The 27,478-nt window shown below is 37.1% G+C and overlaps 3 protein-coding genes across 5 annotated transcripts; 2 read left to right on the top strand and 1 right to left on the bottom strand.

The window, feature by feature from the left end:
• The first annotated feature begins 2,139 nt into the window (after nucleotides 1-2,139).
• Nucleotides 2,140-8,555, top strand: LOC103991512 (probable pectin methyltransferase QUA2). 2 transcript variants are annotated; one of them, XM_065117038.1, is made up of 10 exons: nucleotides 2,140-2,548; nucleotides 2,666-2,734; nucleotides 2,817-3,453; nucleotides 3,548-3,677; nucleotides 4,643-4,883; nucleotides 5,161-5,383; nucleotides 5,521-5,690; nucleotides 5,790-6,093; nucleotides 6,756-6,894; nucleotides 7,962-8,555. In XM_065117038.1, the coding sequence occupies exons 3-10, from the start codon at nucleotides 2,837-2,839 to the stop codon at nucleotides 8,115-8,117; spliced, it is 1,980 nt and encodes a 659-aa protein (XP_064973110.1). In that variant the 5' UTR covers nucleotides 2,140-2,548; nucleotides 2,666-2,734; nucleotides 2,817-2,836; the 3' UTR covers nucleotides 8,118-8,555. The 2 variants fall into 2 exon arrangements, with proteins under 2 accessions (XP_064973110.1, XP_009409275.2); XM_009411000.3 differs by lacking the exon at nucleotides 2,666-2,734 and having other exon boundaries at nucleotides 2,142-2,548.
• Nucleotides 8,556-8,852: 297 nt separating this feature from the next.
• LOC135617110 (large ribosomal subunit protein uL29c-like) lies at nucleotides 8,853-9,733 on the bottom strand. Its single transcript, XM_065117039.1, has 2 exons — nucleotides 9,327-9,733; nucleotides 8,853-9,166 (listed from the first exon to the last, which is right to left on the bottom strand). The coding sequence occupies exons 1-2, from the start codon at nucleotides 9,678-9,680 to the stop codon at nucleotides 8,993-8,995; spliced, it is 528 nt and encodes a 175-aa protein (XP_064973111.1). The 5' UTR covers nucleotides 9,681-9,733; the 3' UTR covers nucleotides 8,853-8,992.
• A 774-nt stretch (nucleotides 9,734-10,507) lies between these two features.
• On the top strand, nucleotides 10,508-27,478 carry LOC135617109 (copper-transporting ATPase PAA1, chloroplastic-like). Of its 2 annotated transcripts, none has more exons than XM_065117036.1 (17): nucleotides 10,508-11,020; nucleotides 11,114-11,167; nucleotides 11,859-12,012; nucleotides 13,198-13,272; nucleotides 13,460-13,737; nucleotides 14,768-15,001; nucleotides 15,492-15,590; nucleotides 15,745-15,894; nucleotides 17,045-17,191; nucleotides 18,049-18,099; nucleotides 18,190-18,362; nucleotides 19,422-19,554; nucleotides 21,210-21,307; nucleotides 21,620-21,857; nucleotides 22,497-22,700; nucleotides 25,244-25,324; nucleotides 26,854-27,478. In XM_065117036.1, exons 1-17 carry the CDS (start codon nucleotides 10,592-10,594, stop codon nucleotides 27,112-27,114), a joined length of 2,859 nt encoding a protein of 952 aa, XP_064973108.1. In that variant the 5' UTR covers nucleotides 10,508-10,591; the 3' UTR covers nucleotides 27,115-27,478. The 2 variants fall into 2 exon arrangements, with proteins under 2 accessions (XP_064973108.1, XP_064973109.1); XM_065117037.1 differs by having other exon boundaries at nucleotides 10,881-11,020; nucleotides 11,824-12,012.

Below are 27,478 nucleotides of genomic sequence, written 5' to 3'. Positions count from 1 at the left end.
AGCCGAACTGGCCGTCACTGGCCACTGAGCGTCCCCGTAAGAGAAGGCGCTCACGTGGGCCCCCCTCCTGAACCCTATCTTTGACCCTTCCGCTTGCCATCATATGGTTCTCGATTATGCACATCCGACAAGGTGCGGGATTTCCTGTCTGTACCGAATCAGAGAACAGGCGCTCCGGCTCACGAAAGCACTCTATCCACGTCAATTTTCTGGGGATTCCGTGTGCGCTGCTCTGGCACCGACACGGATTTCTGAAGCCTCCGAGGTGGGATCGACAGGCGATCGGTCACGTCACAACACGTCATCGCCACCAGGGACGGTCCTCTTCAAACTCCACGTCGTTTACAGGGGCATGCTCGTCATTATATGACGTACAACGGGCATTCGGAGCCGCGTCGGCCGTTTGGCGGCGATATGGTGGTCCACCGATGTGGCTCATCGCCACGGGGACCGTGTCGGCATCGCGCTCCTTAACCTGCCCAGCGCAAACTCTACGAGCGTCCTCGTACCCACTCATGTACACACGCGGCAGTCAGTGGGGTCCACGATGGGGCCCCGCGATTTCCACTCAGGGTCGACCGACACAGGAAAGGCAAAGCGTACCGTTACGACATGCGCTCCCCTCTTTAAGAGGTATGTGCTGCTAATTAAATGAGCTGGTGACACAAAACGCGGACCTCTTCATGATTGCCAACTTTTCTCTTCCTCCGGTGGCCGGAGAGATGAAAGTGGAATTCTATCTCAACATCATATGTGCTCCGGAACGCATGATGGTAGAGTTAAAAGAACTGTTTGACTGGGAACATCTTTTCTCTGGAGCAACGAGGTAGACAACCTACTGCATTGACTGCGACAAGGCTGTGGAGGTTTCGAGTTGTCTGGTGGCACAAAGCACTTGGTTTTATTGTCCTCTTTTTCGTGCCATCTTCTGTAGAGAAACCAAAAGTACAGTAGAGCAACAGTTTGGGAATCGTATGCATGTGAGATACGTCGTTTAATATGTCACCTTGTACTCTTCGTTTGCTCAAAACTCGGCTTTTCTTTCTACCCTTGCGTGTTGGGTTCATATTGTGTTTCACCTTACCAAAAGCTTACGCCTGGAAGAAGCTCATCCAGACTCTGCACAATCTGCTTGTTAATTCTCTGCATCATTACGTAAGTTTAAGTGGAGCCTATGCTCGCTTTGATGTCAGCTTTCCCAATATCTTTTTCCTACAGCCACACATATCACCATTCTTAGGACAACAGTATATTTATTTTTTTGGAAAAATAATAATTTAGATCAAAAAAAATTATTCTTGTATTATTTCACAGTGGGAACATCCAAAATTCTGCTTAAGTTTTTTTTTCTTTTTGAACATTATTAATGCCAAATCATAAAAGGATTATTTTTTCCTTACCTCCTCCTTGTGTGACCCAATGCACTCGAGGGTTTACATTTGTCCCACAAATCCGCCTGAACTCACGGTTGCATTAAAACGATTTTGTCATCTATACAAAACAAGAACGTACTATTTTATGATTTATTTATCTATAAGATTATTTTTTATTCATTTATAAAAATTATATTTATTATAAATTAGGCCATATAAATTTTTTAAGATTATATTTATTTATTTTATTTTTTTAATATTAAATTTAAAATATATTCACTTTTGAATAAATATTTAAAATATTAAAAGATAATATTTAATAGATTTTTGAAATATAATTTTACTAAATAAAATTTATGTCGATACATATTTTAAATATAATTTTTATTTATCAAATACTCAAAAATATTTTATAAATTATATATTTATTCAAATCTTTTTCTTCATTTACATATTAAAAATATAAATATATTTCCAAACACAGTAATAATGGATCGATATGGAGTGATATGGGCAATGCAATAAATATATTGTGACATAAACAGCTTGATTGGATTGATATTTATCTTGATAAGTAGGGAATTTTGTGTTAACTGTTGTGGCATGCCTCGAAAAGTAGCACAAGAAGTTTGTTAGATCTGCTACATTTGTTTCTGGTTTCTTTATGATATATGGTTATTATATTCGATGGCCATGGAGTGACAGTCTCGGGCATTGCTGGGATTGGTAAAACCTCAGTGCTGTCGGAAACTAGATTACTGTTCTCATTAGTTACCACTATATTAGTGCTGTTGGCGACGCGGATCTCATCTAAGCGATGGAGGAGGGGCTCGCGAGAGATTGAGAAAGAAGAGAGCAGCAGTGAGAAAGAGAGAGAGAGAGAGAAGGAACGCCGGCTAGTCTCTTGTGTCCTCTGCTATGTTGTTCTCGCCGTTTAATTAGCGTGGAAGAAAGAGGGTCACGACGATATTTGGAGGGTTCGAAGAACCGGGGATGGTGATGGAGGAATGCGGAGCTCCTGAGATCTAAAGCTGGGATTTTTCTTGTCCTCCCTCCCGTTCCCATGATAAAAGATTCCTCTTTGAATCTACTCATGCCGTTGGTTTTGCGTTCCCGTGAGATCTGAACCAACGTTGGCGACGCGATCTTGCGCACTTTACTGAACCCGAACTGAGGTAGGAGAATTCATTCTTTACAAAAGTTCCCTTTTTTCGCCATTTTTTGCTGTATCGTGAGGCAGGTGGTGCCTTTCCATGGCTTTTAATGTTGTTCTGGGATGCATGGCTGGCCAGCCAATCTCCCCGTTCCCTCCTTTCCGATCCTTGCAATCCTCATCAACAAACACGTTGTTCGGCTTTTAGGTGGAAAGAGTGATGCGTTCTAGATCTGTTTATGCTTTTATTTTCTGATGAAATCTTAATATGGGGTTTTGCTGAATCCCAGTTGGGGCAGGGAAGAAGACGATGTCGAGACCGCTCTACCGTGGTTTTTCCAGTGGCGGACGGGGCAGTGGCTGCGCCGGCCTTGACTCGTTTGATGTGAGCTATCAAACAAAGGAATTGGGGGAGAATGGGTTCGGCTACGAGCTCATGAACCCTGCTGGGATAAATCGAGCCCGGCAAAACCTCATTTTTACCATCCCTAAGCTGGGTCTAGTCGTCTTTATCGTACTTGCGCTGTCCGGCTCCCTTTATTGGGCCATCTCCATCTCCACCTCCTCTCCAAGCAGCATCTACCGTGGCTTCCGGCGTCTCCAGGAACAGGTTGTCTCTGATCTCACGGAGATCGGGGAGCTGTCACTTGGAATTTCACGGTTGAAGGAGTTGGAATTCTGCCCGCCTGAGTATGAGAATTATGCACCTTGTTATAACAATGTCTCGGAGAACTTTGATTTGGCAGATCCCTCGGTGCCGAGTGAGTATGAGCGAAAATGTGTACCTGACACCGAGATGCATTGTTTAATTCTTCCTCCAAGGAACTATAGAATACCATTGAGGTGGCCAAGCGGGAGGGACTTCATCTGGAAGGAGAATGTCAAGATCACTGGGCAAGAGTTCTCCTCTGGGAGCTTAACCAAAAGGTAGAGTGGATTTATTCGATTCCTTTTTGTAATTTGCTTTGATTATAACTTGATTCTACTTGGGACATGTAACTGATAAGCTGTGTATTCGTAGAATGATGGTAGAGGAAGAGCAGATCTCTTTCCGGTCCGGCTCCCTCATGGTTGACGGTGTAGAAGATTATACACATCAAATAGCAGAGATGATTGGGTTGCGGAATGAATCTAATTTCATTGAGGCTGGGGTCAGTGCCATTCTTTTTACTGTATGAGCACTAATTATTCGTTTATCTGGGTGGGCTACTCTACTACTTTTGGACATCAACGGGAGACTGAAATAAAGAAAAAAAAAACATGAATATATTAGACACAAGTTCATCATTGAACTTCTTCAGTCGATGGCAGCATTAAGTTAAGGTCATTGTAGCTATAAATTTTGGGCTTTTTCAGATGAAAAATATTCCATGCCCCTGTGATAAGTACAAATCTGAATTTTTTCTAATATATTTAATAATCTTATATGCATGACATATAAAAATGTGTTAGTATTTTAAACTTTAGCATGTCATTGATACCTTTGGTGTTCTATAGAAATAGAGGAATAGTATTCAGTTTCTCTATAAATTATTATAGCTCTATGCTTAAAACAATTGTCCTTTCTGCTCATTTCTAATGTTCAACTCATTCTCAAAAGAGTTGGTGTCTGGTAAGGATCATTGGATGGCTTTTTTAATTAAACTATTGCCTGCAAGGGTGAAGCAACTGTGAGCTAATTTAACTTTATCTATCTTAAACATGGCACTAAAGCATTTCTCATTCTGCATCATCAGTCTACTTCAGATTTCAGGTTTAATCATGTGCAAGCAGAAAGTCTGAAGGATAAATTTACAGTCACAATATACACTTCTATTAAATCTATACTTCTTCTCAAGGCATGTGCTTTTTTTCAAATTACGAAATGTTCTTCTAATTGCTTTTTCTGTTTTACTTTCTTCAGTTTATACCTTCTAGCTTAACTTTAAATTAATTTGTGCTCAAAATATAACTTCAATCAGTAATTATCTTCAACTTTTCCCCTGTTTTAATATATAATTTGATGTTTGTAACACTAGTTATACTTCTTGTTTGTCATTATGGTAGCATTTATTATAGTTTTTGAAGCTGTTTATTTAGATATCATTGACATGTTAATGTTACCTAAATGCCCCAGGTAAGAACTGTCCTGGACATAGGGTGCGGTTTTGGCAGCTTTGGAGCACATCTCTTCTCAAAGCAGCTCTTGACCATGTGCATTGCAACTTATGAGGTATCGGGTAGTCAAGTTCAACTCACCCTTGAGAGAGGCATTCCTGCCATGATTGGTTCATTTTCATCAAGACAGTTGCCATATCCATACCTTTCTTTTGATATGTTACACTGTGCAAGATGTGGAATTGAGTGGGAGAAAAACGGTCAGTACCAGTTAATTATATTTGCCTTATTGAGAACTACCGAGAACTTGCTATATTATTTCTCTGTCTTCTGTTTCTCTTGAAGTTGATGGGGGTCAACTTGGTCTAGTAATAGAAGGCAGAGAAATAGAAGACATATCCCAGTAACATTGGATCCTAGAAAACTTCATTATGACTGAAAACTTTACATACAATATTAGTCTATTGTATTGTAATGCATGTTTCTTTTCTCTATAAGCATTCGATTTGGTTGCTAAATAGGATGATATGATGACAGATGGCATTTTCTTAGTCGAAGTTGACAGACTTTTGAGACCTGGAGGTTATTTTGTCTGGACTTCACAAATAAATACTCATAGATCTCTGCGTGATAAAGAAAATCAAAAGAAGTGGTCAATAATTCACGAATTTGCTGAAAGCCTTTGCTGGGATATGTTGTCACAGCAAGATGAAACAATTGTCTGGAAGAAGACCAGCAGAAGTAAATGTTACAGTTCTAGGTATTGACTCCTCTAAATCCATTCTTTGTGTATTGCCCATATCATTAATTCACAGGACAAATCTAATTCTAGTCCCTTCGTTAGAAGGTGATTTAAGGATCCAAACAGTTGATAGTATAATATCTATTATTTTACAGGAAGGCTGGTCCTGCAGTTTGTGGTAAAAGCCTTGATGTTGAATCTCCTTATTACCAACCACTCAATCCCTGCATAGCAGGGATGAGAAGTCCACGGTGGATTCCCATCGAGCATCGTACACCCTGGCCTTCTCGAGCTAGACTGAATTCAACTGAACTTGATATATATGGTAAATATAAGACCCACCTGATGAATTTACTTTATTGCAACAAGATCAATATATCTTATCTATATATGCAAATTTTCCTCTAAAACTTCTTCTGAGCAGGTGTACACCCTGAGGACTTTGCTGAGGATGCTGCAAGTTGGAGTTCAGCGATTCATAGTTATTGGTCACTTCTTTCGCCTCTTATATTCTCAGATCATCCTAAGAGACCCGGTGATGAGGACCCCTCTCCACCCTTTAACATGCTCAGAAATGTCCTTGACATGAATGCTCATTTTGGTGGCTTTAATGCTGCTTTGTTGGATGCTGGGAAATCTGTGTGGGTGATGAATGTTGTGCCAGCAAATGGCCCCAACTATCTCCCTTTGATTTTTGACAGGGGGTTTATTGGTGTTCAGCATGATTGGTATGTGACTTGGATCCATTGATATTTTCTTTCTTCTGCATTATTTGCAGCCTCTGACTTGTTAATTTTTGCTGATATTTGCCTGTGGTAATGCATAAATATCCTAAAACCCTTTCTCCTGTCCTTTAGATTTGATGATAATATGTTTTCGGGACAAATCACTATTGCTGTCTTCCTGTGTTCATTGGAAAGGAATACTAGGATCGATGAATGTTAAATTACTGCAAATATTGATCTCTTCTTTTCCTTTCTTACAGTTTTCCTTGAATAAACATATTCAGTATGTGATGTTTTTTTCAGTATGTCTCTTAAGCATAAATTTAGACCTTTTACTTTCTTTGTGGTCCAGAAAATTTATTATCAATCCCTATGAACAATCACCAGATTCATGTGATAATTTCTGTAATTATACATCCTTTTAGCAATCATTCATGTCTGATCCTATGTTATTAAAGTGTGACTTGGGCTTTATAAGGCTTCATCTTACTACGGAAGTTCTACATTTCAAGTTTGTCACTTGTTTAAATTCTGTTTATTCTACCATGTTGATTATGGGAATAGCTGATGGATACCCATATAATTAATCTTCGACGCAGCACTTATAATTACCTTATCTTGTCAACAGTCTCATTTATCTAATCAAGGCCACTAAATTTTGTTAGGTGTGAAGCATTTCCAGCATATCCAAGAACTTATGATATGGTGCATGCTGAAGGTTTGCTATCTCTCGAGACTCATCAAAAGCATAGGTGTTCAATTCTCGACATATTCTTAGAGATCGATCGCATTCTGCGACCTGAGGTATGTAACATTTTCTTCCTCGTGGAACTTATTTAATGTGCTAGCCAATATTGAAATGCAGATTGCAATTTACCTTTGAAAAAATATTTTCATAGAAAAAAGTTTCCAACTTCTGGAATTTCAGTCAGGATAGTATGATATCATTAACCTATCCTGCATTTGTCACACATGTGAGGATAAGATGATGTGTGGTGCACAAGACTGTATATCTCTGTTAAATTTAGTTATGGGGTTTCTATAGTTCAATATCAACTATCTGTCTGTTAATTTGGTTTTAATAGGGAATATGAAAACAACATATCTGTATTACCTTAATAGAAAAAAAATTGATATAAACATTTCTCTAGTAATATAGTTTGTCATTTTTTTATTTCTCTATATTTTCTAAATCAACCCTTATAATATGGAACACAAGCCCCTCTTCTTTGCGGATATATGATTTGGGTTATAAGCCAGGACATATACAAGCCCTTTGCTTGCCTCGACTTTCTACGGTTTGGATTTTAGGCATGCAGCTCTTTGGAGTTTTAGACTCGATGGTGATTAATTACAAACACCTCATTGAGTAGACCAGTCTCCATGGATGTAGGCCGGTCCATTCTTCTACCTTTGAGAACCCCCCGCATGACAAGCTAGAATATATTATTTTGCTTCTTTCATTCTTTATTCATGTTCAAGATCTACGCCATGCACATCTGCTGATGTGGAATTAGCTAACTGCATATCACACCTTGAAGTTTGCTCTATGGATATCAGTGATAAAATCTTTGATAATGATAAATGATGGCCCATGGTAGATAGAAAATATACTTCATCATGACCTGCTAATGCCTTTTGTTATGTTTACTCCTAGTTGCTGATTAAGGATCAGGTCATTGATTCTGAACTTATAACAAATGTCATTATTGTGCTATTCATCGATGATCGACTCCTTATAATAAAGTCGTTTCATATTTTTTTTCCAACTAACAATAAGAGAATTGTGCTATATCTGACTCCTTATAATAAAGTCGTTTCATATTTTTTTTCCAACTAACAATAAGAGAATTGTGCTATATCTGATGCAGGGTTGGATAATGATTCGCGATACGGCACATCTTGTTGAAACTGCAAGAACTGTGATAACACAGCTGCGATGGGATGCCCGCTTGATGGAGCTCGACAGTAACAGCGACGAGAAGCTCCTCGTTTGTCAGAAGCCATTCTTTAGGAAACAGCAGTAACTCATACGATCACAACGTTTTAAACTGATTTATTATTTGTAGATGGTGGTTTCCATAAGATCCTATCATGGAAAGGTAAAAGATCAAAGCAAAGATTCTTCAACCAATGTTATGTCGTACTCCTGTGGAACCGCAAGGTTGCGTGGGCAATGTAATTACCCAATAAATCTACATCAGATCAGATAGCATGTGGTAGCCCAAGATGGCAGTGTTCTTTATAAAGCTATGAAGAGAAGACTAAAAAGTTCTTTTGCCAGAGAGCATATATATGTTTCAAAGCAGAGCATGACTGAGATATTATTCTTTTTTCTCTCAAGATTTTTGTTTGAAGCATCACCTCGTCTTCTATTTGTACATCTCATATAACTCCATGGTTACTGCTTGGTATTGAGAGGACAGAAGAAAAGAAAAGAACACAATGCATTCTTTCATGGCCTATGTTCTGATTTACCAGAGGATTGAAGCCTGGTGGTTTATTCTATACTGCTCATGCTTCTCTATCAGCAACTGTTACTTTCTTGAGTGAAATCCAAGTAGTCATCCATCCAAATTTAGGTTGAACTTTGTCATCCAACAAACTTGGTCTTTGAGTTGCAGTTGAGCTCAAGAGATCTTGTTTAAGGGTATGACTGAGTTCAATTTATAGCCAAAATAGGAAATCTTCAAATAAAATTAAAAATGAAAAAAAGTATTTTAAAAAATAACACAAACAAGAAAAATGGCAAAAAAGGAACATGCAAAAATAACATCATCATCATTGATCAAGATAAACTTGGTGGACAGCTTCCAATCACAAAAGAAAAGAACCTTGAGTTTAGCAGGAACATGAAAGGAATTGTGAGAAATGTGTTTGTCACTCAGTACATGAAGTTGAACTATGATGACTTCTCTGCTTCTGCAGCTTTCTGCTCCTCTTGCTTCTTCCTCAGGGACGGAGGTGGCCTGACCACGATACTCCTCTTCCATTTCCTGTCAAGCTTCCTTGACAATCGTTTGTTTATCCCCTCTTCAATCTCCCTCTCTCTTTTCACCGTCAGCATTCGAGCAATCTACAAGGGATTTAGAAACACACACTCCATGAGGATGCAGTTGCCGTGACATTCCAAACTTCATCTTTCAATCAACAAACGGGAAGAAAAAAATAGGAAAAAGGAAAAATATTTTGACTATCAACAGAGAAACAAACGCCAAGGAGAAGAAAAGGAGTACCCTTTTGCGCATGCGTCCGAACTCGCTGGATTTGAACTCGTTCCGCGCAGATTTCTGGAGCCTGAGCATGAGGAGCTCGCCTTTGAGGTCGATCACCTCCTCGTTGATCTCCTCCGTCGTCTTCGCCCGTATCCCCTTCATCTCCTCCTCCCTCTTCGCCATCCGCACCACCATCCGTCCGCCGCCGGCCCCCTCGCGAGACGACACCGGGACCCCGGCCCCAATCCGGATTCCACGGAACGAAGACGCCCTTGACGACGAAAGTGAAGGTGAAATCCTAAGATAGGTGAAGGAAGCGAGGACGTGATGCGATGAGCAGGAGGGCGGCGGCGACGACACCCCGAGCGCCAACATCTTCCTTCCTCTCCCTTGCGGTTCGCTTCCTCACCACACTGCGTTTTCGGATATGGAGATAACGATCCTTTTTACAGAAAAGGGGCTACCATTTTATATATTGGCATTTTTAGAGGTTTGACCGAGATCCGACCCATTAAGGCAAACGAGTCCATTCGGAGCCCAGCAAATGAATGACGCAAAGCTCGAACAATGTTGGACTCAGATATGAACACATCGATCGACACTCCCACTCCTAATTGGTCGAGTCACATTTCATAGATCAAAATAGTGAAATCAATGTTCCGAAGCACGTGATAAATGAGTTTAGAAACGGCGAGGTGAAGAGCGTACGGAACTAATAATTCATCGACAAACGAATACTTCCAAAATTAATGTTCATGAAATATATCTTTCGGATTATTTACACACATAAAGCAATATATAAACATAATAAAACTGTGATATCTTCTTGTTTTTGAGAAATTTGTGGCCTCCCTCTGCTAATAATATTTGAAATTTATAAATCGTACATGTCCTTTGTTATTTTATATGTATATAGTGACCGCAAACGTGTTTCACGTGTCGGCTTAATCATGACTTGTTGAGAATAATGTAGTGGCGAAGGTAGGAATGGTAATGAATAGCGTTACCAGGCAACCATTCGGATATATATTTTCTTATTCAGATTGGTTTTTTTTAATTGAATTTACTTCGTTCTTGATTCGATTAAAATGTGTTTAAATATGTAATAAAAATAAAAAAAGGAAAAGGAAAAAGGATTTACTGATTACTTTATATAATAAAATAGGCCTCTGGAAAAACTATATTGCCTCGGCCTTTGCTCAAAAATATGGTGGCAATGAAAGCCTTCACGGAAGCGTGGAAACGGTGACCCAATAGACAGCCGCGTGAGGAGAGAAGAGGCGGCGATGGAGTCCGTCGCTCTCTCCACCGTCTCGCTGCTCGCCTTCTCCAAAACCACCCTCAGGATCTCCCGCAAGCGACACCTCAGCCGGCTGCTCCTTCCGCCTAGTCCGGCGACGGCTACGGCAACGGTCGGGAGGGCCAGGTGCTTCGGAAGCCTCGATCCCAGGATATCCCGCGAGCTGTTCTTGATCTCCTTTGCCGGGAGTCTGTTGCGAAATTCACCTCCCGTGGCACCAATTTCTCGTGGATTGGCGTGCATATCGAGCTCCGCCCCCTTATCTGGGAGCGGTGGTGGAAATGATGGAGTCGGTGGCGGCAGCGGCGGCGGCGGCGACGAATCCGGCGGCGGTGGGATGCAACCGGTATCTCTTGCGGGAGAATCCGGGGAGGCTTCGACCCGTGGGTCTGATGTGATAATTCTTGATGTTGGGGTAAGTTTATTTTTCTTTACCTAGTGATTCTTGCCTTTTCCGATTTTGTTTAGTTATTTGCAGTAATAGTTCGAACCTTTTTGAATCATCCAGGGGATGTCTTGTGGTGGATGTGCTGCCAGCGTGAAGCGCATTTTGGAAAGTCAAGTAAGAGTTTTTTTTCCCAATATGTTCTCTGCTTTATTTATTTGCTAGTTTTGATGGTGGGATAGACAAATGCAGTTTGATTCACGCTCTTCTTTTGTGCAAAGTTCTCTAAACCAAAAGATACAAGCTCTTAACTTAGACACTCTTGGCACAGTTTTTGTAGAATTATGATGGCTGTTATCCATGTTTTAGACAAGGAGTACTTGAGCAGCTCAAACTGTATGCATTGGAGACTCTGTCAAACACATTTCACACTCTTATTCTTGTTCAGTTGTGAGGATTTCCTTTTTCGTCTCTCTCCATGCTCATCTCTGGACTACTATCTCTAAGATAGAGAACCCATGATGGGTGGAGTAGGAAATCAATCTGAAGAATCTATAAGAAAGTAAACAAAAAAAAAGTAGTAAGAACCTCAAGTGGAGGAGGTTTCGAGATTTTTATTTATTTATTTAACAATATGGGTAAAATATTGATTTGGAGGTGAGTCTTGGTGAATGGTAAGGTTGTTTTCTAGTGACTTGGGTGATCAAGGTTCGAGTGGCAAAAACAGCTTTTTCTTGTAGGGTTTGAATCACTAGACCACCTTTTCTATTGATGTTTTGTACACACAAGACAAGCATAGTTAAGACCGTTCCATTGGTTCTTCCTTTTGACAGTCATGTTACTCGACCATGTCTGTGACCATGTGCAGCCTCAAGTGTCATCAGCAAACGTCAATCTTGCGACCGAGACAGCAATCGTGTGGGCAATTTCTGAAGCTAAGGTTATGCCAAACTGGAAACAGCAGTTGGGAAATAGACTCGCAGGCCATTTGACAACTTGCGGCTTCAAGTCCAGTCTTCGTGGTACATATTTGCTGACTGTGATGGCTCTGTATTTGTTGGTTCTTGTGTAGGTCTTGATCTGATTGATGTGGGTGTAGAACTGTAGATGATAGAACTCTAATTTTACTTCTTCATCCTACTTGAAATATGTTTAGTTGTAGGGATGAAATAGAGTCCAGTTTGTTATGGGTTATTCAACTCAGATCTGTTGGGTATATGATTTTAAAAACGAATATCTGACAACAAATTAATTTGATGCAGTTTTGCTATCATGTTTGGTAGGATCGTATAAGTCCGTGATTTTCTTCTAATTTCTTCTGGATGTTTATGAATATAATTTTAGCTAGATGGGCAAAGATCTGGGTGTAATAATCACCTACAGATTATTATTACTTTTTCATGTGTTAACTTTTCATATCTTGCTTTGATAAGTCTTCAATTCTACTTTTTCAGTCTTGACATATACTGCTGCGATGATCTATTACTAATGGGTCGATGCTTTCTTTGTAGTCCACAAAGCAATCTAAATATTTAGTTGTCTGTGAATGTATGGTTTTTTTTGGACTTTAATATACATACTATTATACATGGTTCGTCTTACTAGTACATACCAGTGTACCGATCGGCTATCGGTACGTTACTTACCGAGCCATACTGATGTACCGATACATGATTCGATGAGACATATCGACAAACCGGTATGTACTGCCCATATTAGTCTCCTGTTGGATCGGTACGTATCGCCCATACTGCGCGGTACATCACGGTACGATGAACCTTGCTATTATATATACATCCACTTAGGTTCCTAGTCTGTAAAAATTAAGTGCATTTAGGTATAATCTTCTTACGCCCAAGCAAATGTGGTCTAGTGACATTCCTGCAAATGATTTGTTAGACCAATGTTTTCTAAATTGCATGCTATGTTCAATTCCGAGCTAAATTTCCTATACTGCTAAATTCATGTGGTCTATACATAGCTAGGCATTTGGTTGTTTTAAATTTAATATAACATTCTTGTTTATTCTCAAAATTTATGGTACTCCATTACCATGTAAGAATTGCAGAAGTTTCTCTATAACTTCATTTTGGCATAGCAACCTGATTAGTAACCCGGGGATATATTTATAGAGGGATATCATCTCCTTGACAGTCCTTGAGGCTTGTATGATATGATATTGCCCTTAATGCATGTGATGATTGTAGATTCTGCAAGAGACAGCTTTTACAAAGTATTCGAGAGGAAGATGGATGAAAAGCTTCAGAACCTAAAAGAAAGTGGTATGTGTTTCACGCTCCATGATTTCATAATAAATCATTGTATCCCTTTAAAGCTGTTCTAATTTATTGTAACGTTTAATCAGTATATAATTTCAAGTTTTATGCTGGTTTAGTACTGATCTTTCCAGTGTGTTATGTATACTTATCTAGTTATTCTGGCTAACCAATTACATATACTTGTTTCCAGGTCGAGAGCTTGCTGTATCATGGGCATTGTGTGCTGTATGCCTCCTAGGGCATCTCTCTCACTTCTTTAAAGCTGGCCCCTCTTGGATTCACACATGCCATTCTACTAGTTTTCATTTGTCACTTTCATTGTTCACATTTCTTGGTCCTGGACGCAAACTTGTTCTTGATGGGTTCAGAAGTTTGCTGATGGGTTCACCTAACATGAACACGCTAGTTGGTTTAGGTGCTTTATCATCTTTTGCAGTCAGCTCCATTGCAGCCATCATGCCGAAACTGGTATTCACCGTCTTCATCCAGGAATGATGCTGTAATTTATTTTCATTTGTGCATATTCATATATATGCATGTTGATCATGATCCTCTTATCATTAGATTAATATTGTCATGAAAAGTTTCTTGGCTGTGTTTATTCTTGTCAACTAATAACAAGATGATCACACTAAGACGACTTGGTCTAATTGAATCATTGATTGTGTTATCTTAACAGAAAAAAACTTTTGGAAGAACTTGACAGCACAGTTAGTCAAATAGGACACTGACCACTTTAGTTATACTGGTGGAACTATTACAACATGGAGGCTGTAACTTTGAACTTGAGAGTTAATATAAAGACTACATTCCATGCCTAAGCAGCCTGGTTGGTGCCATAGTTGCTGGCACGTTTGCTTTCTTTGGACACTGTCATAGCATGAGTTAAGAAGCAACTACACTTCATGCTAGTTTAATGGCAGCATGTTATGTACCAAAGTTCAATTTGGTGATGTATAACACTATTCCTACTGGAAAGTCCCTATTAGAGTTATTCTATTGTACAGACATGCTTCCAAAGTTTTTTTTATTTTGAAAAACCATCCAACCAACCAAAGCATAGTTCCTACTTCTAGATATCTGTGTTTCTATATTGATACACCATAAGTAATTTCGAAGGTGAAGTAATAGTGAATGAGATGGTGGATAGAAGCAAAGAATCTTACAGATTTTGGACATTGTGTATTTCTTTTGATCCTCCTATAAGTTTTAAAATATGTATTATTTTCTTCATGCAAAGAACTCAATTACTTCAAATCAATAAATAATTTCCAATTTCTTATAATTTTTAAGTCATGTTTAATTTCTGTGTAGAGATTTTTTTTTGATTTCTTATTTTCTTTTTGCTGTTACATCTTTTAGGTTCCTCTGATCACGTAAAGCACCTATATTTTTCTTGTCTTGATTTCCCATGTCTTATTTCCATAAGCTACTACTGACTGTTTTGCTGCTTAAGCATGAAAGATATTTTTGTTTATATTTTGTGTTATCCAAACAGGGATGGAAGACATTCTTTGAGGAACCAATTATGTTAATAGCTTTTGTTCTGTTGGGGAAAAATCTTGAACAGAGAGCAAAAATAAAAGCTACCAGTGACATGACAGGACTTCTGAATATTCTTCCTACAAAAGCACGCCTCATGGTTGACAGTGATGCTGGAAAGGTGCCATCACTTGTAGAGGTTCCATGTAGCAGCCTCTCTATTGGGGACCAGATTGTTGTACTACCAGGAGTGAGTAGAATGATCTTTTGTTGTTGCCTTGCCCTTATTAAAAGTGCATATTTTAGGGTGTGGAATGGAAATACTGACAAAAACTGAAGTAACTAGGATGACTACATTTTCTAGGGACCATTGGGCTCTGAATCTATGCAACTTGGCTTTTTACATATTTCAATGGCTGGAAAACATTCATGTAGCTGATCCCAAATAGTTGGGACTCACAGCTTTGTTGTTGTATTCATGGTTAATATTAGATAAACTTGTTCATGGTTAATATAAAATTTGTCATGTTATCTCCATATTTAACATTTTATTGTACAGAATAAGAAGGGAGTTGGTGCTTTTGTGATGTTGGGTTTCTTAATTATCCTAGTTTCACACTCTCAGTTTATTAACACTAATTGATGCTTGCTTTCAACACCTGGACTCATCCTTTTTCTTTAAGAAACCACCTAAACTTAATAATAATAATTATTCTTTGTGTGTGGCTTTCTCCTTCCAGGATCGTGTTCCAGCTGATGGAATTGTTAAAGCTGGAAGAAGTTCAATTGATGAGTCAAGTTTCACTGGGGAGCCTCTGCCAGTGACAAAGCTGCCTGGGGTAGACCTCTTAGTTCTTCCTTCTTTTTTATGGCTTATGTTGCATTAATAAACCTCAAAATTGCTTTTGGTGTTTGTTAATATTTTGTTTTCTTAATCTTTCTTATCTTGTATGTCACATGGTTTGAATCTAATGCAGGTTTTTTCTATCCTAGGCTGAAGTGACTGCTGGTAGCATTAACTTGAATGGTACACTTACCATTGAAGTAAAAAGACCTGGAGGTGAAACTGCTATGGGGGATATAGTTCGCTTGGTGGAGAATGCACAAACAAGGGGAGCTCCTGTGCAACGCTTAGCCGACAAGGTACGTGCAACTGCTAGGCTTATGTTGCATTCCATCATCATCAAGTCCCAGAATCATTTGGTGTGATACACATATAAAGGAAAAAATGATTTGGTCAAAACAATCGGGGACAATGATTTATTATGTTGCTGTACAGTCTCTGATTAGCGTATAATGTAACATGGTTTAATCAATTCAGATTATGGATAATGATTGCTTCAGTCTTATACTAATTTTTGTCGATGTAACATTTTTTCTATTGTGATCATTTTGACTAGTATTAGGTTTGTATAGCATGACAATATAAATGAAAAGACTAGTTTTTATATTAAAACCTGCTATTCTGGTCATAGTATATCACAATACTCAGACGATATAAATAAAAGACTAGTTTTTATTATAAAAACATCCCATGAACTGCCCTAAAAAGGGCAGTCTGCAGGCAGTCGCCTGGTATGGACCTGTCATGGTAAAATTTAAAACCTTTGTTACACCACTAAAATACATGAGACCAACTTTCAGCATGCAATTATTTTTTTCAGGTCGATCTGCTGATGAGTTGACTTAGGAAAACTGATTTTTCATAGTCTTCAGTTATAAGTTCCAGTGACTATGAAATTATATATGTTCTGATTTGTCCTAATCCTTTAGTATTAGTCAATCTTTGGTCAGAATTTTGACATTAATCTTGAAGGATACTTATGCTGAAGTTCTGCATTTAACTAAATTATTTGAAGAATATGTGGTTGTAGATTTTCTATGAATACTAAAGCTGCAAGGAAACCATACCTCTATTCAACATTTATACTCCAAAATTTTTATATAACAAAAGTGGTTGTAAAATTTCTTTTACTGTATGGTTACATACTTACATGTATTTTAAAAATGATATCTTCTCAATGAATTCTCTCTTTCAATTAACACACTATGTTATCTGGTGTCTCAAGGTCTGGGTCCATGGTCTAATCATTGATAAAACTTAAAAAGGATGGTAATATATTTATTCTTCATCCTCAATGAGGTCAAGCTTATGAGTCTTCCTTATTTCTCTGAAAAATTTACAGGTGCATGCATGTATCTATAGTCAGACTACTTACAATGACATGCAAACCATTTTCAATTCAAAGGTTATTTAAGAAGACATAACAAAAGCTATGTTCTGTGTCAACAGGTTGCTGGGCATTTTACATATGCAGTTATGGCATTGTCTGCTGCCACTTTCACATTCTGGAGTTTGTTTGGTTCACAACTTGTACCAGCTGCATTGAAGCATGGAAGTTCAATGTCCTTGGCCCTACAGCTATCTTGTAGTGTTTTGGTATGAATGTATAAGGATGTTTAGATTGTTTTAAGCTATATGAATTTTTCCATTAACTACTTGAGAGTAGCTACTAATTCTGATTTTTTCTTTCTTTACTGATTTACAAAAACTTAGTTTTATTTCTTGTAGTCAAAATATTATATTCAAATGATCACCTTAGGGTAAGTCCTCCAGTTTGATCAATTCTTTTTTTCTTCTTCACATGTTTCATTTCAGCACCTCATCTTTTCTATAAATATGTCTTTTACTTTCAAAGAATTCATATCAGTCACCCATTGTCTGTTATTGGTATTAAGTCCACTTTTATATTCTCTTTACATATTGATGCTTATATACAACAGCAACAAAGTCAATCATTGTTCTAAATTTAATGTGATTATTTTAGAACTATAAAAGTTTTTGCATTTATTTATACGACAAGGCAGTGAAAAACATGGAAAAAAGATTGTAAGTTAGAAAAAGGCTTCTTAAAAATTTAATAATTTGGGGTTTGAGAGCAACTTTACAATGACAATAAAGAGTTATTTTGCTATTCAAGAATACGTTTTGACTGAATGTCTGATTTCTTTAAGAAGTTGCCTGGTAAGAGTAAAAGTCATGATGTCGTAGATGGCTTAGTTTCCGTTATAGGAGTTTTCACTATAAAAGTAAGGAAACTCATCTTTAGTTGGAATAGTTTCTGACTTTCCATCCTAAATCTATTCTGGAAGAGTTTATATTTCTTGTTCTCTTCATACACATGCCGGTCTTTTCATTTAATCAGTTGCTAATATAAATTTGAAGACTTTACTGTTTGTAGTTATTTCTTCCTCATACTTTTTTGATAATTTTGTTTACCTAATACTTCTGTGCAGGTTGTTGCATGTCCATGTGCACTTGGTCTGGCTACTCCAACTGCTGTGCTGGTATGACTAGAGATAAACTATCAACAACAGCATCATCCAGCAGTTTGCTGGCAGGCTTTCAGTTTAATTTTGACTTATTTGATTGTTTAGGTGGGAACCTCATTAGGGGCGACTAGAGGACTGCTTTTACGTGGTGGAGATGTTTTGGAGAAGTTTGCAGCTGTTGATGCAGTAGTGTTTGATAAAACAGGCACTTTGACAACTGGAAAGCCTGTTGTGACGAGGGTTATAACTCATCAACATGGGGAACATGAATATTCATAGTTAAGTGGTGATTGATTCTTTTGTAAACTATTTGTGGATGTGAATGCCTTATGCAAAACAACAATAAAATTCTCCTATAACAGATGTGCAGTTCAGATGGAGGAAATCGGTCGACTACTTGAATAAACAAAGATATTCTCTTTTTCCTTCAGAAAAATAATGAATATTTTGTTGACAGTTATCATTGGCATAATTTACTCTGACTTCCTACTTTGGAATCAGTTCTCTTGCAAATGGATTGCAATTGAATTATAGTAAATAAAATGAAAGAAACATGAGATATATGCTTATTTTATTGAGGTTGTTTTTTAATAAATAAGCTGATTGGAGATAGGTCACCAAGACTGAACCAACTAGGAGTGTAATTCTGATTAAAATTTAGAATGTGGATTAAAATTTTGGTCCTGTACTGGTTCCAGACAGTGGCTAGACTGGTAGGCTATTGTTATGGGGTCGTGTGTACTGACACTTAATATGGGTTGGTACCACCCAGATAAGAAAGAATTAGTTATTCTGCAAAGTGGTCAAATTAGTATTTCCTTGATTTATATTATTAATTACCTTGATAGTAATGACAAGATAATTGTTATGTTTTTGTTAAATTTTCATTTAAACAAAAAAAAATATGTAGTTACCTTGTAAGAAGTAAATCAGTTACCTTGATATGTATTCTTGATCCAAACAGGCCCTAATTTATTATACGAGACTTTAATTTATTCAATCAGTTGTGACCAATCATTGTAAAAGTTGGGATGTGTTTGAATCTAGTTTAATTATCGATTTGGTCTCTAATCAATGGCATAATATTCTGTTATCTATCAGTAACTGATTTATTGCCATTGCATAACATTCCTTTTGTAGTGTCCATTGAGTAACTGATATATTGCCTAACAAAATAAGTTGAGAGTAAGAAATTGTAGCTTCTACTCTGCCTCTTGTTGTTACAAGTTATAATATAACTGAATCTTTGTGACATATGTGACACATGATGAATATAACCTTATGAGGCTTAAAGCAAATAGTAGTTTTTATTGGTAAGTTCATGTTTGAATGTACAGTGAAACTCCTAAGTTCAAATGGACAGAAGCTGATATCTTGAGGTTAGCTGCCAGTGTGGAATCAAATACAAATCATCCAGTTGGAAAAGCTATCGTTGAAGCTGCTCGTTCTGTTGGTTCTCAAAATGTCAAGGTAACTTCACTTTAGTTCAAGAAATTCTATTATGAACTTTTATATGCTATTATAACTCTGAAAACAATATCAGAATTTAGTGTGCTTTAATTTCAGTTCTTCTTGCACTTACTGATGCAAAGGTCTCTCCATTGACATAGTTAAGCTATATATTTTCTTCTCATGTAGCAGATATTAGTTCCAGGAATAAAACTGGTTGAGTGTTATAATATAATAACAAAGTGGCTACTGAATTGGTTTATGTAAATCTAGGAAATTCCTTAGAAGTATCTAACTGTTGAGTAGCCATTCAAACTGTAGCCTTTTCTGATGCATGACATGTGGGATGATGAGAAATACGATGTTGATGACATTCCTTGGGTACAAAATATGTGATCACATAACTTGGAATTTATCTATTTTGTTTTGGAAATTTTCAACACCTTAAGGTTAAATCTGGACAGTGGTTATGTTTACTTAGTTATATCCAGAAATGTTTGAGATTCTTCAGCAGATATTATGTGATTTGCCTTATTCGCAATTAATTCATTTTTATCTATGGTATCTCCTGTTATGTACAAGGCAAGATAGAAATAATCACTATAATGCTTTAAAAGTAACAGATGTCAAAATATAAATATTTGAGTTCGTACTTGGTACAAATTAACTCTTCAGAGTGTGCTTGTTGTTAGCCAGTGGCAAGCTAGAAAAAGTAGGGATCTGTTAGGTATTTGACAGTTAGGTTTCGAATTTTAACTAGTTAAGTTTCACTGGGAACTTGTTGAGATGCAGGCCAACTGAGACCAGAGAAGATGACATTGCATCACAGGATCAAAGATTTACATCTCAGTATGATACTGGTTTTGATAATCTATCAGATGGTATAGTACCAGTAGATCAGATGTATGCTAATGTGTACTGGCTTGTATCAATAAAAAATATAATTGTAAACTGGATTGGTACTAGATTACATTGTCCGACACCAGTCCTTGATTGGACAGGTAAGCACTGGTTGGTACACACTACATTGACTGGTATTTGAATCCATGCGTAGGATATATGTATTTTATGGTTTTGTAGTCCTTCTCGATTGGTTTTCTTTCTTCATCTTTCTTTTTCTTTGTCGATATGAGTTAACACAATGATCTGCTGGGGCACACTGGCAGCATAGAGTGGGCCAGCCAAGGATTTAATATTGATCTGATATTTGTTTCGGTGACTTATTGGATTGGTATGGTAGTGGTATATTGACCTGTACCTCTTGGTGCCACCGAAGAAACAGTAGAAAATCAAAACGAATGGTATCATACTAGGATTAAGCCTTATGCTTTGTATGATTGTCTAACAGCATTAAATTTAGTAGGTGACTTTGTTTTACTCGAAATCTACTCGACATAAGTACAACTCAACATAAGTACAATTTTCATATGCTAAACTGCTCTGAGCAGAAATGTATCTGAGAATTTTTGACATTTTGTCAAAACCACTTTGAACTCTGGAGAACATCATCTGACTTACCATATCTTGGATAACTGGCTTCGGTGACAATGATTTTAACTTATATTAGAACTTCCAAATTGTACTGTAGGGTAGAAATTATCAATGTTCTTTTGTTTCTTTTGGATAATTAAATATCTAGGAATTTTAATCACTTGCGTAAGCATGTGTCATGACAGGTAATAGATGGGACATTCAGTGAAGAACCTGGCTCCGGTGTGGTAGCTGTTGTTGACCAAAAGAAGGTTGCTGTTGGGACATTAAGCTGGCTCAGAAGGTAATTGTGGACATTCGCCGCAGAACCCTAACCTTAATGTCTCTCAGTGCTAAAGCTGGTTGTGTTTGTTGTAATATACTGTCCAAGTACATTTTCCTGATTTATCTCGTGTAAGATAATCATGTTAAGTGAAAGTAGTATAACGATAATTGTTAGCATATGACATTTTTAGAATTACTCCCTTATATCTAAAGTTCTAAATGATAAATTCTAGTTTTAAGGCAAATTGTAAGAAATACAACACTGCATAGTTCGTGCTATATATGTACAGCATAGCTCTCTGTCAACTAATTTGCTTCTGTGATGTTGCAGGCATGGAGTTGTTGATAACCCATTTCCAGATGCGGAGCTCAATAATCAGTCTGTTGTATATGTAGGAGTAGATAGTGCTTTAGCCGGGCTAATTTACTTTGAGGATAAAATAAGGGAAGATGCACCTCATGTTGTTGAAACTTTATCAAAACAAGGAATAAACATATATATGCTATCTGGTGACAAGAAGAATGCCGCTGAATATGTAGCATCTATGGTTGGTATCGACAAAACAAAGGTATGATGGAGAACCCTAACCAGAAAGTATGCATTATATTATCTCAGTTAGCTACCTCAAGATCTTTGCAAGGAAAATTTTCTATGTCAATTTTCATCTTGTAAAGATTTGAACTAGCTATCAGACCAAAGGAGTCATAGTTGTATCTTGGCCAGTTCAATCCTATTAAATTACGAAATTCAAATATTCAAACTTGAATATCAGTATTGATTCAGTTACTTGTCCACCACATTATTGTTTGAATAATGCTCTGCAAGAATGAAAATATTTTTGGGTTTGCGGAGTTTACTAGTGAACCAAGAACATTGTAGGCAGTGAAACTTATCCTCATAACATATTGATAAAGCCGTTTACCCAGAGCCTTCTTCTGATGCCCAGGGACCAATATGAGTCCAGTACCTGAAACGGCCGACCTTGGCTGGAAGTTGAAATATTGTTGGGGTATAGTCTTAATTAAGATTTAGAAAGTTGTCTATTGTTAGCTTGTTCTAAATTAAATCAGCTCTGAACTGAATTTTTTTTATCTTTTTACAAAGGAGATTATGGTAATTACACTAGTGTAGTGTTAAAATTATTCAGCTTATATATTGTCATGTATCAAAAATGAAAAATGTTTTTGGCAATTTATGTTTACGTCAGGTGATTTCTGAAGTTAAACCCGAGGAGAAGAAGATGTTCATCTCTGAGCTTCAAAAAAATCAAAAAGTTGTTGTGATGGTTGGTGATGGTATTAATGATGCTGCTGCATTGGCTTCAGCAGACATAGGTATTGCAATGGGTGAAGGTGTTGGTGCAGCTAGCGATGTATCTTCAATTGTGCTTATGGGCAACAGATTATCACAGGTACCTAAATGTACTATTCTGGTGGTTGTTTATTTATATTTGCTTTTGTTTCTGATGTCTTTTGTTTCTTATGGGCAACTGATTAGCTTCGATTTTATATGCACAAGTTTACTTAGTTTCTTCCTTATTTTTCTTTAAAACATAGGTTTTACTTGATGGAATTGGGATGTTTTGAATATGAATTTGCATTCTAGAAATGACTACAATTTCAGAGATCCATGCAAGTTTCTTTAATATGTTGGGATAAAAAAGAAGTCAAAATGTAGGCTAGTGCATAAGGAGGAAAAGAAAAACATTGTGATGGTGCTGAAGACAAAAATAGTATTTTTTTCGGGTGTGGCAACATGGAGAAGAGCAATTCCACCAGCAGTATTTGTTGAAAATGGCTGTGACTAAGTAATTGTTTAATTTTAATAATATTTGTGACAACTTCTCAAATGTTTTGCCAGACAATAAGTTAATTGACGTGGGCAATCATTAGGGAAGCTAGATTAGTATAATAAATAACCCTAATAAAGATGCCAAAATCATGGGTGAAACCGTGAAAGCTAAATTACTGGTATAATATATATAATTAGAGGCATACGTGAAAGAGTCATTAATCAATGGAAAATGAAAATAATTGCGACACATTGACTTTGTTAACGAGGGCCAGAATATAAGGAATAATACATTTGATGGCAAGCATTTCCAAATTTAAATGTCATGGCGCTATTACAAGGAAATAGTAAAACATAAAAATGTAGAGTTTGAACATGCTCCATTTTTATTGAACATATGTGGAACTTTTAGTTTAAAGGCACTTCCATGTTTCTACTTTCTAGTGAAATGCTGAAAGCATTTCAATCATTCAATGTACCGAAAATAACAGGTGAAACTAAGTCTGGATTTGTTGAACTATCTCTTTAGCTAGATAGCCTAGATTAGCAATTACGTTTGGAGTTTAGGCATATAAGTCCTTAAATCTTTATAAATTGCATATAACTTGTTTAACTAAGCCAATAGTGAATCTTTGCTACTGGCTGGACTAGATATACTGCCGACAAAGCACCAATAACTGACTGTACAGTTCCGTATGTTTCTTAATCTGTTATTATTTTACTATACACTTTCATATATTGCTCAGTTTGTTATTATTTTACTATACAGTTCTGTATATTCGTATTGTTCAATTTGTTATTATTTTATTTAGTGATATACAGCAGTATATGTTGGTATACCTCCCAGTATCTCAATCTTGTACTAGTTCAATAGGTTGGCAAAATTGGGATTTCAAATGTTGGTGGTACCAATTGAAAATTCTTGTTAGTCACCATGGATTGCAAAAATGACTGGTTTGGCATGGTTTGGCCAGTATTTACTGATCCAATTGCTGATCATTATGCTGAGAAGTCCAAACCGGTTGGTCCAGTTCACCATATATATAATTTCATTTCATTTCTTTTCTGCACTAGGGCTCGGCTGAGGACGCAGCTCCTCAAGTTGACTTCACCCATCACCAACTCTACCTCCATAGAGTACCGAGCTTGTCTTTAGCATCTATCTGTAGCTACTTCTGATTCATGAATTTAAAAAATTCTAAGCAACTTAGAGATATATCACTTGTGCATTGGCAGACAGGCATAACAGTGTTTGGAATTATCTTTACATGGTGCCGAAACTGTCCTGGGCATCTTTATTTTACTAATCCTAGCAAATAAACTTACATATTTCTGATTAATTTATAACCACTTTGTTTTTCATAATATATATGTTGCTAGCTTACTACACTTTAGAAGGGGATTTTTGGTCAGTCAAATATATCAAGGTTGGACATCAGAGGTGGTATTTGGCTAAAAGCAATTCCTTGAAGATCCACTCTTCCTTATGTTCCGCCACTCAAAGTATCTGGCTAACTAAGCATGTTAACATATGTCCTCTTATTTGTTTGCAATGGAACCAACATGATATGTCTTTTTTTTAATAGTAAAACCAATCTGGCAAGTTCCATCAAGCCTTTCTAAATTTCTGCATCAAGAAATAACCACAAGTATAGTTTTGGCCCAAGACCAAAAACTTGTCCAAAATGAATACTTAAGTTATTAAGGCATGCATGGCACTGGAAAGTGGAAACTATCATCCTTATAGTTGATGGTAATTTAATTTCAATTTTTTTTATGATTAAAAATAATATGAATATCCTTTTTGTTTTGATAATAGTTTATTTCAGGAGAGAAAGATTTAGGCATATAAATTCTTACCTATTTTCTTTTTGCTGCCTTTCCTTGAATATATTTTTGTTTTTGAATAGTTTCTTATTTCCTTTCAATACTGAATGAGTATGCATGGGTACTGGATCAATATAGAGGGATTGCTAAGAAAAATAAAACATGACCTAGCACCTCTGCGCTTGAGAAAAGCCTGCTTTTGTGCAAGTGTTTGTTGCACTAGAATGTGTTTTACTGTGTCTTTTCTTTTTATCATTGACTTAAATCCATCGTAATTTTTTGGTATGTCCAGTATATTTGTTGTTTAACTAAACAAATAATGTGGCATCTGTGCAGTTGATCGATGCTTTGGATTTGAGCAAAGTAACTATGAAGACTGTGAAGCAAAACCTGTGGTGGGCATTTGCATATAATATTGTAAGTCATATCAATACAACCATTCATTTATGTTCCTGTGTGCAACTTTTGATATGATTGATTGAACTTGTCATGTTATTTCCTAGTTTGTTCACAATTAAAAGGTGCATATGCGCATCCACTTGCATAATAACATATAGATGTACATGTAAACTCTTAGGTATCTGCATACTTATGCATATGAGATATTTTTGCATGTACAACAACAGCAACAATGCCATCGTCGTTGTCAACATGATCTGATGGCCAAAAAGAATAAGATGCATTGTTTTCTTGTTCTTCAGGCTATGATGTTTCCATGCCTCATTTACTGGGTTTTGTCTGGTGCATGGATGCAACAAAATTGTCTCGTCCTTGTTCCATTTGGACCAGCTTAACTTTTTCTTGTCTTCTGTTATGCTGTCTCACAATGTTCTATGTTTGCAGCAACGCCTTAATGAATCGTACTTGAGGTTCTTAAACACAATCAGCTCTCAACACCTTAGTCTTTCTGCTTCCAAGCTCAAACCCAGATCTCCAAACTTCTTTCTCCATTGGATCAATCAGTGCCTCTTTCATTGACTTCCATGGTGTCACCTTCATATGTATGTCAGAATTGGAAAATCTCTTCTGCCTTAATAACCATACCAAATTTACAAAGCATTGAATACTCACCACCAGGTACCCATTGTCATCTATATCTATGATAAAATCAACCTAAACTGATGGGTTTAACACTTTGTGCGACTTCCAACGAATGGCAAATGACACATCTCTGTCGAATGGAATGTTAACTGGAGAAGCCTTTGGTGCATGAAACAATCAACTTTTCTAACATGTTCCTGCACTCAAAATATATAGCGTTTACCTGGAACAATTAGACATCTATCCAGCACTATATTGTCATTAGAAATTAGACAACATGTGTTTCTTCCTTTCAGGAGCAGTCAGTTCTTCATGATCATGTATCAATATTTTATTTACTTCATATAGAAAAAATAAGTTATGGAAATTTATCTGAAAAGTCAAGTCAGCAATGTACAGAGTCAAATTGGCAGATTTTGTTTTTGGATTATGGTCTTTTTACAACGACAAGACAGATTGAATTTGAAACTGAAGAAATTTACAACAATGATGGTGATACTGTACTTGTATTGATAATTAAACTTGTTCTGTTTGGGGCATATCAATAGAGATTGTCTTTTCATGGCATATCGACCTGCCAATATTTTTATGGCATGATACTTTTCCAAGTTGTGATGATCGCCATGGCTTTATGCCTACTTGACTTACTTGGCTTATCCATTAGCTGCTATCTTCAGCACAGGTCCACATGGTGCATACTGATATCTTTCTATCAATGCATGTTTCATCTCAAGCCCACAAATTCCATTTGGTTATGGCATGTATTGCATGTCACTACCAAAATTTGTATCAAGCCAATGTAAACAGAACAGATATCATTTTTCTCCCTTTTCACTAGAAAACTTTGTTGTTCAATCTGACCTATTCAATCATGAACTAATGCAAAGCAATTAATGCTTCTGCAGGTAGGAATTCCAGTTGCTGCTGGAATTTTATTACCTTCAACTGGTACTATGTTGACGCCATCTATTGCTGGAGCTCTTATGGGTTTGAGTTCGGTAGGGGTGATGACAAACTCACTGTTTTTGAGGTTTAGGGCAGCGAAAGGAAAGAAACATATGCACAAACACCAGCGGCAAAGCAGAGACATCCCTGATTCAGACATCCTTGTACAAATCGACAATGAGGCGCAGAAACCTTACCCTGTCAAATGGAGGAACAGTTGATTCTTGAAACTGGGACTGACCATTATATGTTTGTCAAATTTAGCTTGAACTACATGATCAGGTCAGTGAATAAGTGGCAAGTGAAGCGGAGCCAGATGAATGAGCACAAAGTTCAGTGGTGTCAGGCACTAAAGATTGGATGCATTAGACATCCTCAAACCAGTTTGCCCAATGAGCTGAATATTGCAGCCCTTCTTGTTGGGCTGTGGGAGCTATTGGTAATTGCATTCTTTTCTGTTATAGGTTGGAACAGTGCACTATGGCATCAGGATCTCCAAAATCGATCTGCAATCTCTCTTTGATATTAATCTTTGTTGTTCAATTTTCCCAACAGTTTCTTATCAATTTTTCTTTAGATTGTCAA

The sequence above is a fragment of the Musa acuminata genome, chromosome BXJ2-7 (genome assembly GCF_036884655.1).
Source record: "Musa acuminata AAA Group cultivar baxijiao chromosome BXJ2-7, Cavendish_Baxijiao_AAA, whole genome shotgun sequence".
Lineage (NCBI taxonomy): Eukaryota > Viridiplantae > Streptophyta > Magnoliopsida > Zingiberales > Musaceae > Musa > Musa acuminata.
The sequence above is the reverse complement of the archived record's forward strand: the minus strand, read 5'-3'. Positions and strand labels throughout refer to the sequence as shown.

Excerpts from the sequence above, each read along its gene's own strand:
- LOC135617110 (XM_065117039.1), bottom strand. The coding sequence starts at position 9,680 with ATGTTGGCGCTCGGGGTGTCGTCGCCGCCGCCCTCCTGCTCATCGCAT. Across the intron at positions 9,167-9,326 it reads TCGGACGCATGCGCAAAAGG|ATTGCTCGAATGCTGACGGT; the intron begins GTACTCCTTTTC and ends AATCCCTTGTAG.
- LOC135617109 (XM_065117036.1), top strand. The coding sequence starts at position 10,592 with ATGGAGTCCGTCGCTCTCTCCACCGTCTCGCTGCTCGCCTTCTCCAAA. Across the intron at positions 13,273-13,459 it reads TCAGAACCTAAAAGAAAGTG|GTCGAGAGCTTGCTGTATCA; the intron begins GTATGTGTTTCA and ends ACTTGTTTCCAG. Across the intron at positions 19,555-21,209 it reads TTGGTTCTCAAAATGTCAAG|GTAATAGATGGGACATTCAG; the intron begins GTAACTTCACTT and ends GTGTCATGACAG.
- LOC103991512 (XM_065117038.1), top strand. The coding sequence starts at position 2,837 with ATGTCGAGACCGCTCTACCGTGGTTTTTCCAGTGGCGGACGGGGCAGT. Across the intron at positions 4,884-5,160 it reads AATTGAGTGGGAGAAAAACG|ATGGCATTTTCTTAGTCGAA; the intron begins GTCAGTACCAGT and ends ATATGATGACAG. Across the intron at positions 6,895-7,961 it reads ATCGCATTCTGCGACCTGAG|GGTTGGATAATGATTCGCGA; the intron begins GTATGTAACATT and ends TATCTGATGCAG.